At 60.0% G+C, this 13,040-nt stretch overlaps 1 protein-coding gene across 1 annotated transcript; it reads right to left on the reverse strand.

Annotated features, from left to right (window-relative positions):
• Window positions 1-1,150: 1,150 nt before the first annotated feature.
• On the reverse strand, window positions 1,151-11,626 carry MEX3D (mex-3 RNA binding family member D). The gene is made up of 2 exons (XM_062510133.1): window positions 11,167-11,626; window positions 1,151-2,403 (listed from the first exon to the last, which is right to left on the reverse strand). Exons 1-2 carry the CDS (start codon window positions 11,624-11,626, stop codon window positions 1,151-1,153), a joined length of 1,713 nt encoding a protein of 570 aa, XP_062366117.1.
• Between the last annotated feature and the right edge of the window lie 1,414 nt (window positions 11,627-13,040).

The following is a 13,040-nucleotide window of genomic DNA, read 5'->3' on the forward strand; positions in this document are numbered from 1 at the left end:
CAATGGAAATGGGAACAGGTACCAAGAGGTTCCAGGCAGGGAGACACTGTAGCTAGTACAAGAATTCATATATAGTAAAAAGTCTTTATTAAGAAGGCTTTGAAGTCAAAAAATAAAACTCTTGATACAATTTTCATAACCGTCAAGTCAGCTCAGCAAATATATAATCAGTACTTTAGCCATGTAAGGTTAAAGGTCCGTTATTTTCTTTTTAAAATAAAATATATTTTAGTTTTTAAAATTTATTCAATAAAGTACATATTTTCCTATAAATTCCCTACATATACATAAAGAGGTAAAAAATAAAACAATAAAACAATACCAACCAAAAAACTCCCAAACCCAACAAAAAAAACCAAAAAACAAAAAACAAAAAAAACCCCAAAATAAAAGTGAAATAGAAATCTGTCTGGTTTTTGTGACATGGTGTGTTAACTGTGCCCCCTCCATTCCACCACCTCCTGACTTCACATCACACATTTCTGGGCAGTTTTCACATTGGCAAAACACAAGATAGACCTGCATTACAAAAAAAAAAAAAAAAAAAAATTTATAGAACCACTGAGAATCATCAAAAAGAAAGAAAATAAAAAGAAACTACATACAAAAAGAACCACAAAAAATTATTATAATAATAGAATGATTTTAAAAAAATAAAAGACAACCCTTGCGTGTCCTAAAATAAAAAGTGCAACCGGACCTTTTCTTTCTGGTTATTTCAGTTTGCAAACGGAATACTGGTATTTGGGAAGGACTGGTGGAGAACAGCCGGGCTCCCTACCCAGCCCCACAGCCAGGTGAAGAGTTAAAGCTATTCTGTAAACATCGGAGTTTCCTCCTCGCGGAATTCACGCCCCTCTTTCCTCATCCTCATCCCCGTCTTCTTCTTCATCTTCTTCTTCTTTTTCTTCTTCCTCTTCTTCTTCGGCCCCTTCGCCCCCACCCTCCCGACCCCCCGGATTTGGCCTCCCCCCGCCCCCGCCGTGCCCTCTGCACCTCTCCAGCTCCTCGCCAACGCCTCTCCCCCCTCCCCGCCCCGTGCGCCCATCACATCTGTAATTAAATAAAAAGCTCGATTTAAACAGTATAAAGTCCTTAAAACGCTGTGGTGTTGGGGTGGAGGGTGGGGGCTGCCAGGAGAGCCCCCGGGCTAGGAGAAGATGTGGATGGCTTGGGTGGCGGGCACGTGGCACGCAGGGCACTGCGGCTGCGCCCGGCCGCAGATGCGCAGGGCGCACTCCATGCAGAACAGGTTGTGGCCGCAGGGCACCAGCGCGGCCATCACCTCGCTCTCCAGGCACACCATGCACTCCCGGGAGCTCTTGCGGTGCCCGTCAGAACTGCTCGAGTCGGTGGGCGAGCCCGAGGCGGCCGAGATGCTGCCGGGCAGCGAGGAGGAAGAGGAGTAGCCGGTGCTGTTGGAGAAGGAGGAGAGCGAGCCCTGGGCAGGCAGCCAGGCCAGGGCACCGGCAGGGTCGCTGGGGATGCGCCGTGCCGAAGGGTGCTCCAGCCCCGCCGCCCCGCTCTCGGGCAGGGTGGGCGAGTGGCGCGGCGTGGCCGGGCCGCTGTTGCGTCTCTGCGAGCTGTTGATGGAGGAGCAGCTGCTGAAGGCTTGCAGGGGGTTGCCCGAGCGCTCGAAGGGTGACCAGATGGTGGTGGTGGGCGTGGTGAGGTCGAGGGCCAAGAAGTCGAAGCCGAAGTCGCACTCGTCGGAGCCCAGCGGGGCCGGGGGCTCGCTGAAGGTGCTGTAGGGGCTGGTGGGGCTGGCGGCCGCCACGCGCCCGCTGTAGAAAGACTCGGTGGAGCCGCTGCCCAAGGAGCTGAGGCTGTCGTTGCGCAGCGCGGCCGAGGGGCGCTGGGCGGGGTGGGGAGCCTTGGCCCACGGGGCGGCCGCGCTGCCCTGCAGGTCGAGGCAGACGTCGGTGCCGTTGGAGTGGAAGTCGTTGTCGGCGTTGACGTCGATGAAGGAGCCTGTCCTCATGGTGATGTGCGCCTCGATCTCCTCGCGCGCCCGGTCCACGTTCTCGGGCATGCCCGTCACCTCGAACACGGGCTCCTTGTCCCGGCTGGGCGTCACGATGTACGTGTGCGTCTGCTGCTGGATGCGCTTGATGGTGGCTCCCTTGGGTCCCACCACCAGTCCCACCACGCGGTAGGGGACCCTCACCTGGATGGTGGTCTGGCCTGGCAGGTTGGGGGGCCCCTGCATGGCCCCTGTCAGCCCGTTGACTTTGTTGCGCGTGGCCCGGATCATGGAGAAGTGCTCGGCGGCCGAGAGGATCTCCCGCTTGGCCATCTCCACATCCTCCTTCCTGCCAGTGACGATGAACACGGGCTCCTCGCCCCTGACCGGTGTCTTGATGTACGTGTTGGTCTTGGCACGCAGGGCTTTGATTTTGCAGCCTGCAGCGCAAGGAGAAGGGGGAAAAATGACACATCAAGGCTGAGACCTCATGGTGACCTTCTGTTCACCCAGGATGGGACACAATGGACCAGCAGGTCCCTTTGGCTCTGCATCTGCAGCATGGACACCCTTGGAGAGAGGGGGCCCTCCCACCCCCGAGGCAGATGGGGCTCATGGTTCAGTGCTGGGGGGCTGCCCTGGCCTTTCCCAGCTCCTGGCACTGCTCTGACCCTCAGGGGCCAGGGATCAGCAGGATGCAGACTGCAGCCCTGCTCCAGAGGGGTGGGACAGCGTGGGCAGAGGTTCCAGGACAGGCAGCCAAGGGGGCATCATCAGGGCCACTAAGCAGGTGAGAAGCTGGATTCACTCCAGAGGTGTTTCAGGAGGTACAAAGAAAAAAAAAGATGCCAAGATGGAAAGGAAGGAAAAGGCTGTTTGGATTCTGCAGGTCCACTGACACCTCTGAGCCGGCAGCTGAACCTGAGGAATGGCCCTGGATACAATCCTGGAGAGACAGGGGAGCTGGCCTCCCCAAGGTAGGGGACACAGCCACTCCCTCCCCTCCTTGTCTCACAGGAGGGATCCCCAGTGCCTGGGCTGGGGCAGGGGTGCTCCCTGGGCTCCTGCTCTCCCTGTTCTGGAAAGTCCTGCTTTCCCTGCAGGAGGAACATGATTCAGCAGGCAGAGCTCCACATGGCTGGCTGTGGGACTGTGAGATGGTACCGCAGCTCTGCCTTTGCCCCATGCAGCCCCGGGCACAGCCCTGTCCCAGCCCAGCTGGGCTCCGCCTGCGGGTCCTGGCAGCATCATCCAGCCAAAAGCTCCTGCTCTCCTCTGGGGCTGCAAAAGGCTCTAACTCTCCTCCAGGGTCACTTTGTTCTGCTCCACTGAGGAGTAGTCTGTGGCTGCCAGCCCAGCTCCACTCCCTGCACCCCCAGCCCTAACTGCATCCACTCTTCATTAAGTCCCTGTGAACCAGGCACAGTGCAACCGGAGCTGAGCTCACTGGCACCCAGCAGTGAATGACCTCTGTCTGCCCCCTGCCATCCCTGACCTTTGCAGGGCATCCAACACAAAGCTGTGAGCCAGCAGGGATGGAGGGTGCTCTACTGGAGCTCTGAACTTGCCCCGTCCATGGCAAATGCTGCTGCAGATGCCTGTGGATAAACAGCTCCACTCCTCTGGGCACAGCAGAGCAGCTGCAAGTGCCTGGCTGGCTCCTCTGTGAACGGCTCAGGGCACTCCTTCCCCTCCTCCTCTTCCCAGGAGCTCCCTGAGGAAGGGCAGGGCTGCTCTTCAGCTGTGAGGCTGGAGGAGGAGAGGCCTAGAAGGCTTTAGGGCCTCAGCACATGAAAGATGCAAAGCTGCTGTAGAGGGCCCACAGAGATGCTCCAAGGGCTGGAGCCCCTCTGCTCTGGGGACAGGCTGGGAGAGCTGGGGGTGCTCACCTGCAGAAGAGAAGGCTCCAGGGAGACCTGAGAGCCCCTTGCAGGGCCTAAAGCCTGGGATGGTAGAAGGTGTCCCTGCTCATGGCAGGGGGTGGGATTGGATGAGCTTTAGTATGACCCAAACACAAACCATTCTGGGATTCTGTGACTCAGCCAGGGCTGGAATGGCACAAGGTTGAGTCAGGTCTGTCCCAGCCAGGTAAATCAATCCAGGCTCTCCAGCAGCACCCAGAGAGCAGAGGGACAAGAGGAGCTGTGCTGCTCCTGCAGACCCAGGTGTGCTGCAACTCCCATGGCATTAAGCCTCATGGATGACAAGAAGTAAAAACCTGGCACAATAAGTGAGCAGGAGGAGCTGCCCTGGGTGTCACAGCCAGGCTCTTCTGTATCACTAACCCCTGGCAGGTGGATTTATGGCTGGGGCACACAGTAAGGCAATGGCCCAAGGACTGGGGCAGGGCAGAACCATCAAAGGCGACATTTACTGAATTATTATCATGTGCCAGCTCCTACAGGGCTGTCCTGGGAAAGGAACCTACAATTCCCACATTTCCCTCCCAGATTTATCCTGCTCTAAGATCTGCCCCTGCTCCACTGCTTGCCAAACCAGGACAAGCCCAGGGCAGTAAGAAGATGCTCTGCTGGTGCCTCCCATGGGCACCAGCCTCATGCTCAAGGTCCCAAATTCACCCTTTGCAGCATCACAGAATCACGGAGTATCCAAACATGGAAGGGACCAACCAGGATGGAGTCCAGCCCCTGTCCCTGCCCAGACACCCCAACAATCCCACCCTGAGCATCCCTGAGAGCGGTGTCCAAACGCTCCTGGAGCTCTGGCAGCCTTGGGGCTGGGACCATTCCCTGGGGAGCCTGGGCAGTGCCCAGCACCCTCGGGGGAAAGAAGAACCTTTCCCTGAGCTCCATCCCAACCCTCATCAAGTGGCAGTTTCAGGATGCAATGCCACTGGCAGCTCCAGGACCTGCATAGAGAAACCACTCAGGAACCACATTGCATGGGGGACATGGCCCAGTGAGACTCTTCCTCACCCTACTCCATCATACCAGCAGCACCAGTGGGACCCAAATGATGCCATGTCAGTACCAAAGAGAGGAAGAGTTTGTCTGGCTGCTCCTGTGAGCTCTTCACAGGGACAAAGCCAGAAACCTTAGATAAAAATCAAAGGGGTGCCTGGCTTGGCCAGTTCCACCGTCCTCAAACCAGCAGCACAGGAATAATGCCCCAGCCCATGGCTGCTGGATGCTGCCAGGGCCATGGATGGCACCAAATGCAGCTTGAGTGGGAGGCGTAGAAGAGGATGGCAAATCTGGGAGGGTGGGGGTGGGGGGTCACCCCTGCCTGTCCCAGAACCAGGGAACACTGGGAAGCGAGGCACTGGCCAGGGAAGCCACTGCCTGAGGCCATGTGCTGGCAACAGCACCAGGAACTGCGCCTGAAGGAGTCTCCTGCATGGGGACACACCAGGCGACCGAGCTGTCCTGCCCTGTCCCCAGGCCCAAACTCCTTCTGAGACAGCCCCTGGCTGCAGAGACTGCCAGGCAAAGGTCCCAAAGCCTGGAGGGGGCAGGATGGGCAGGATGAGCTGCAGCATCCCCAGGCAGGCATTCACAGAAGTGCTGAACCCCACCAAGCATGGGGAGCAATGGCTCTGGGACACTGGGAGCTGCTGAGGACACACAGCCTCCCAGCAGGATAGGCCTGTCCTCCAGCACACCTGCACCCCCTGAGGGGGCTGAGCCAGGGCTGCCACTGCTCCTGCTCAGGAGGGGGAATGGCACCTCGTGGCTGAGCCCCCCAGAGATGGACCTGAACTGCAAATGGGGGTTTAACCAGCAACTACAGCTGGGGGAAGCATGGAATGGTTTAGGCTGGAAAGGACCTTAATCTCCTTCTACCCCCTGCCATGGCAGGGACATCTTCCACTGTCCCAGGCTGCTCCAAGCCCCAGTGTCCAACCTGGCCTTGGACACTTCCAGGGATCCAGGGGCAGCCACAGCTGCTCTGGGAACCCTGTGCCAGGGCCTGCCCACCCTCCCAGGGAACAATTCCTAATTCCCAATATCCCATCCAGCCCAGCTCCCTGGCATTGGGAAGCCATTCCCTGTGTCCTGTCCCTCCATCCCTTGTCCCCAGTCCCTCTCCAGCTCTCCTGGAGCCCCTTCAGGCCCTGCAAGGGGCTCTCAGCTCTCCCTGGAGCCTTCTCTTCTCCAGGTGAGCGCCCCCAGCTCTCCCAGCCTGTCCCCAGAGCAGAGGGGCTCCAGCCCTGGAAGCATCTCCATGGCCTCCTCTGCACTGAATTCAGTAGCTCCACATCTTTCTTGTACTTGGAAGGATCCAGAGCAGTATGAGATATTCCAGATGAGCCCCTGCAAACCTCCACCCCAGCATGCTGTGAAACCATCCTGGATGGCCACACCCCTGTGAAGCTGCTGCAGGATCAGGGTCATGCCGGAGGCGGCTGTGCTAAGGACCTGGAGCTGCCTGGGAGTGCCGGTGAGCTCCCAGCCCAGGCAGTGCCAGACCTCAGCCCAGCAGCAGCAGGTAGCACCCTGCTGCACCCACACATTCCCCTGGCCAAGGGCTGCTGTGCAGCACCAGTGGCAACACAGCAGAACAAAGTGCCAGACTTTGCTGCAAGTCTCCACCAAAGCGGCTTTAAAGGTCCAGATAAAAACAGCCCAAAACCAGAGGCAGGATGGAGGGGACAGACCCAGGGATGCTTCAGCCCCAAGAGCCCTTTGTGAATACCAGAGTCTGGGTCCCACCAGAGCCAGAGTGGTTCAGCTGCTGTGCTACATCTCTTTGGTGGAGCCTTGAGTCCCTGTGGGCACAAACTCCTCCTGACACCCCACAGCCACACTCAGATGCCAGCAAACCCCAACATTCCAAAGGTCTCACGCTGCCTCCAAGTCACAGCCCCCTCTGCCACCACACTCAGCTCTGCCTGCAGAGACAGCCCGATAGGGGGTGAGCAAGACACTCCTCCCAAACCTTCTGTGTCAACTCCATGCCCTCATCTTTCACCCTCTCCCCATCCCACATGGCTCCCATTACACTCCACTCTGCAAAACTGCCCTGGCTGACCCATCCCACCTCCCCTTGGGATGGGATATTGGTAATTTCTGACAAGAAACAGAATCCCAGGGAGTTCTCCCCAGGATAATGGTGGTGATGGAGGCAGCAGCCCAGGAAAGGCAACTGCTCTCCCTGGACATCCTCACTTGGCTTCACCAAAGAAAACTTGGCTCTCTGCGAGAAGCCCCAGACAGATCAGGGCTGAGACTACTCCAAAAACCCATGAAAACCAGTACAACACTGGTAGAGAGGGCTGGGAAGAGCCTCTCCATCCTCTGTGCTCCAGTGACCACAGTGGAAGTGATGGATCCCTAGCAGCTTTTCCACACCCTGATTCCAGCACAGCCCAGGCAGCCTCTGCTCCCACATCAGCTGCCTCCTGCACAGAGGACGGAGCTTCCTCCCCTTGCCCAGACCACATCTCTGCTTGGCCAAGGAGGTCTGTGCTGGCAATGCCCAGCTCCGAGCTGGTAAAACCCAAAAAGTGACAGCAGAGCTTTTCTGGAGGAGACTCTGATGGCACCAGGCAGGAGGATGGTGTCTGTCACAGGCTTAGGAACCCTCTGGTGCCTCACCCCTAGAGTGCCCTACCCAGGGCTCTTCCTCTTCCCCAGCTCTGCAGCATCTCCTGGCCTCTGATCCAGAGTTCTGGAGCTCCCGGTCCCCTTCATTAACAGTGAATGGCACAGGATGGGCCAGTACTGGGGCCAGGCATGGAGGAGAAAACACTGCACCTTCATCACAGCTCCTCTCCCCTTGCTGAGCGCTCCTTCCCAACCCTGCACACAGGAACAAACTCATCCCTGCAGCCCTGCTGCAGGAAGCGAGCACATCACACCTTGGCTTCTCCTCCAGACACTGAAGAGCAGGGCAGGGAGGCTGGGCTCCTCTCCTTGGGACAAAGTGTGCAGCCAGTGCCAGTTCTCATATGTACAGGCAGATCCTTCAGCAACCAGATCCATCTGTGTGACCAAGCTCAGGAGTTCCCAGCTCTGTTACGACCCAGGTGGGAGGAGGCAGCCAGGAGGACGTGCCAGGTGCCTCCAAGGACAGGCCACCTGGGCAGGAGACAACAGAGAGCAGCAACCCAGGGCTCTGAAATGAGAGGATTCCTTGCACCCCTGTGATTCATGGTGAGGCTACAGGTGCCCAGGCTGGCCCAGAGAGGCCCATGGTCACTCTGTGCATCCCCTCAGCACTGGAATACCAATCATACTCTAGTAGCAAGGAAAGGTGCCATGTGCCATCCTTCCCTGGATCAACCCTTCAAGCATCCCAGCATCTTCTATAAACAGCAACTTTCATTTTGTAGAGCTGTGACAGCCCCTGAGTGTCACAGACCGGGACAGGAGCTGTGGCTCCATCCCATGGGAGGCACCTGGTGTGGGAGGGGAAAGCAGACACTGCCAGAAATGCCCCTCCAAAGCTGGGACAGCAGGAATCCACACCAGCACAGCACCCACGTGCCAGAGTCAGGGCAGCTCTAACACCTGCCCCGTGCTCCTGGTGACTCCTGTTATCCCCATGGCTCTCTCTGCTGGACAGCAAGAGGAGCCCATGTCGCTCCAATCAGTGCCCAAAGCACTTTTTGGAGATGCTCCCTCCCACAGCAAGAGTCATGACTGGGCTTGCAGGCGAAGGCACAGCCAGGGAATCCCGCCCGGCCACGCAGCTGTGTGGGCAGGGAGGAGAGGAGCCACAGATCCCAGCAGGCAGATGCTGCTCCATGGTGTCACTGATGTCAATCTGGACATAGGGTCATGACAAACATTCCTCCAGCACATGGAAGAAAACATCAGTTTGATTTAGAGAACAAAGATTTACCTGATGGGCTGCTGCTGCTCCTTTGTGAAAGGGTTAAATTAAGACATCTGGAGGAGAGAAACTGAAGAAAAGAAGTTGTGCCTAACCGCCTGTGTTCCATCTCAGCCTGCACAGGACAGAACATCCATGTGTTGGTCCTGGCTACCAGGACCTCCCTGGTCCCCATTTGCCACAGTAGCCAGGTTTGGGCAAGGCAGAACATGTCCCTCAGTGCCCCAGGGTGTGTGGGGAGAGATCCTGAGCCTTGCTCAGACTCCAGCCCCTTCCAGGGAACCCAAGATACACATCTTCATCCCTTCCTATGTTCCAGGCATGGCAGCACCAGAAATTTCTTCTCCCTGGGTCATGACCAGGCTGGGCAGCAAGGGAAAGACAAGAGTGACAGGGCACTGTCACCAGCAGGGTACATTTAGTCACGATGATGATGGTCCAGCCAAACATCCCAAAGCTCAGCTCTGCAGCCAGACCCCACTGCCATGGGGCTGCCAAAACTGAGGGAGACTTGCAGGGGGGAGCTGGGAGCCAGAAGGACCTGGGAGGCAGCACAGGGTGGGTGAGGAGGGTTCTGCTCAGCGTGAGCCCTGAGCAATAAGCTTGGTATTGCATAGGCTACACCTGAGCATCCTTGCTGTAATCCAGCTGCCAGTGGATTCTCCAGTGGCACGAAGAGCAGTTGGAGCACAGACACTGCTGCCAGCCCCACGCTGCCCAACCACCCCATCCCACAATGTGATCAAGGATGCCGAGTGACCCTCCTCAACAAAAATCCAGGGTAAGGCCACCACACTGCACCCTAGCAGGCCAAGACTAGGAGAGGGGCAGGAAACACAAGGGGAAACCCCTGGAGAGGGCTGGTCCTGCTCATGGCCTGGGGCTGCAGCAGGGAGCTTCAGCTCACAGCTGGCCCCAGGTCACCAAGCCCACATGGTGCCCCTCAAGCACCCCTCCTCAAGCAAATATAATTTCTTTGGCAGCATTTATTTTAAAAGTTTCACAAGCCCGTGAAGATTAGCGAGCACCCGAACTCCACCAAGGTGTCTGGGTAGGTACCCCGGCCGTGCTCCAAACTCCTCGGGGTGCTGGAGGGGCAGCACCGGGGTCTCACTACTCCGAAACACCCAGGGAAGGGAAGGCACCGACCGGCAGCTCCGGGGTCAAACGCAGCCGGCAGAACTAGCGGGCTCCCAGCAGAGCCCAGTCCGCGGCACAGGTTCGGTCTCAGGCCGCCGGACCCCGTGGCTCCGCAGAGCCCGCCGAGGCCAGCAAAGCAAGGTGTCCATGCAGCCCAAGAGGAGGAGGAAGAGAATCCTCGGGAGCAGGGCGCGGTGCCACGCTCCGCTTCCCCGGCTCGGCCCCGCCGCTCGCCCGTCCCGGCGGGGCCCGGCAGCCCGGGGGGACCCCCGGCCGGGGCGCTGGGACCGGGGAGGGGTGCACGGAAAGTTGGGAGGCCGGGAAGCGGGGCCGGCTGGGAGGCAGCGCAGGCCAATGGGAAGCGCAGAGCATGATGTCACCGCGCTCATCACAGCATGGCTCTGGCTAACAAAGAGAACAATGAGCCTGCCCAGTTCCCCGCTTCCCCCCTGGAAAAAAAAGCCCCCCGACCCCCGGCCCGCAGCCCCCCGGGCAGGGAGGGGTCGGAGCCGCCGGGCGAGGGCAGGGCTGGGGTACCAGAGCCCACAAGGGCAAAACATCCCGGAGGTCACGCTCCCTGCCAGGGGATTCCTGCCGGGATCCCTGAGGGCAGCAGCAGCTCTCTTCCTTTTTTCTCCTTAAATCCTCCGCCCTTGGTCTTTTCTTTTGTCTTTTTCAAGGTGAAAGTTTGGTTTATTAGGTATGTCCTGGAGACAAAGCCCACTCCAGGCACACCCACCCGGCGGGGGCTGGGGCGTCCCTTTGTGACAGCTGGGTGCCAGGGGCTCCTCGGCCGCCTGCGGAGCTCCGGCCACGTACAGACGAGCGGGTTAATGACCGTTTATATCGAATTCATCAGCACGATTTGTAAACGAACTCTGAGATGAGGGGCACCGTTTACACGCCGGGTCTGAGATACTGAACTGGAGAGGGCAGAGACACAACTACAATGAAACCAAAGCTCTCGCCTCGCTCCGTGTCCTGGCAGCTCCCATGGACTCGCGTGGCTCCCGGGAACTTTCCGTGGGCACCCGGCGTCATCCCACCCGGGCCGATGGAGTTTAATAGCTATTTCCAGGCAGTTCGGTAGGACGGGCGCGGAGCACAGCTCCCGGGACCCGCGGCCGACTTTCTGGGCCGCGGGAGCTGTCGCCGTTGAGTTTCCGCCTCCGCACGGAGACAAAGCCCCGAAACTGCCCCAAATCGCGGCGGGCCAGCGCGAGGGAGGGGTCCCCGTGTCCCGCCGCGTCCCCACGCCGCGTTACCTTGCCGGCCCACGATCTCGGCGACGTGCTCGGAGCTGGGCACGGGCACGCACTCGGTCATGTTCACGCTCTTCTTCCTGCTCGCGGGCGGCTCGGGCAGCAGCGCGGGCGGCCCCAGCGGCGGGGCCAGGCTGCCGAAGGCGCCCGCGGCCGGGGCGGGGGCCGGCACCGGGGAGCCGCCGCCGCCGCGCTCCCGCTCCCTTAGGCCGCCCGGCCCCGCGGCCCCCGCCGGCTCCTCCGCGCCCTCCAGCCCCAGCAGCGAGAGCTGGTCCAGGGCGAACCTCAGCGCGGCGGCTTCGCCCTGAGCCGGCGGCCCCGGCGGCCCCTCCCGCTCCCGGCCGGGCTCGGGCTCCGGCGGCGCGTCCTGCCCGGCGGGCGGCGGCGGGCTGAGCAGGGTGAGGCAGCGCGGCGGGCCGCGGGCCGGCTGCCCGGGCTCGGGCTGGTACATGGAGCCGGGCATGGCGCGGAGCGGGCGCGGAGCGCAGCGGGCCGGGGCCGGGGCGGTGCCGCTGCCCGGGGCCGCCGCCGCCGCCGCCGCCTCCCTGCGCCCCCCGCCCCGCCCGGCGATGGGCCGGGCCGCGCCCGCCGCGCGCATGCGCGCCACGGCCCCGCCCAGCGGCCCCGGCCCTCCCCGCCGCGGCCCCGCCCCCGGGCCACGCCCTCGCGAGCCCCTCCCCTCCCCCCCTCGAGAAGCCGCGACCCCGGCCCGGGCGGTCCCGGCATCTGGGGGAGGGGTGGGGGTCTGAGCATCCGGGGGGGCTCCGAGCGCGGAGCAAGGGGGCCCTGAGCATCGCAGGGGGATGGGAGGGGTCCGAGCATCGCTGAGGAGCTCTGAGCGTCCCAGGCAGTTCCGAACATCCCGGGAAAGATCCGAGCATCCCCGGAGGGGTCTCCTAAAATTACAGGGGTATCGAGCATCCCAAAGACTCTTCAGCATCGCAGATGGTTCTGAGTATCCCCAGAAGTTCCAGGAATCCGAAGCGGACCCCGACCATCGCGAGGGGGCTGGTATCGAACATCCCGAGGGGTTCGAGCATCCTCGGCGCAGGGCACCACCGCCCTCCCCCCCTCCACAACTCAGACACGGCTGTTCCCATTGCGGAGCCGGGGCTGAGCTGCCTGAAAAACGCCGCCGAAACCGAGGGAGGCGGGAGGCAAGCGGCGCGGAGGGGACAGCCCCGCAGTGCCACCGCTGCCACCGTCACTCGGCAGAGCGGCCCGAGCGGGTCAGTGCTACCGCTCGGCACCGCAGGGACCGGACGCGCGCAGCGCCGGCTCCTCCCGGTACCGGGCAGCCGCTCCCCCGCACCTTCCAGGCACTCGAGGACGAAGCTATGGCACAGCCCCACACCGGGACCGCTGGATTCCTCCTTCTCGCCGAGTTAGTGAACTTAAAACGTAAAATCTATTTCCGCTCCACCATTTTCCTTTGGCTCTTCAACTTCTATTTCACAGGGCACGCTGAGGTGAAAGGGACTACCCAGTTCCAACCCCCAATTTTGCTGCTCACACTCAGCAGCAGTGTCACCAAGTTGTGCCTGACAGAGCCACAAACACCTCAGCAGCCTGGATACCCTGAAACCAGGGATCCCAAACACCCTCTCCACAGCAGCAGGTGACCACCACAGCAGGTGACCACCACAGCAGGTCCCTGCTGCCATGAATGTCCCCTCCATGGCTCACTGCCACTCCAACCCCTTTGTCCCAGCCAGGAGAAAACTTTAGAAAACCTTCCCTGGCCGTGCTGGCCCAGGACACTCCTTCCCTGGAAGAACACAGACCAATTCCCAGCTCACCCAAGATCCCACATGCCCAGACATTCCCATTCCACAGTTCAACACTCAAGTTTAATTTTCTCCATTTACACATAATTG

This window comes from Cinclus cinclus, chromosome 28, assembly GCF_963662255.1.
Source record: "Cinclus cinclus chromosome 28, bCinCin1.1, whole genome shotgun sequence".
NCBI classification, from domain to species: Eukaryota; Metazoa; Chordata; class Aves; order Passeriformes; family Cinclidae; genus Cinclus; species Cinclus cinclus.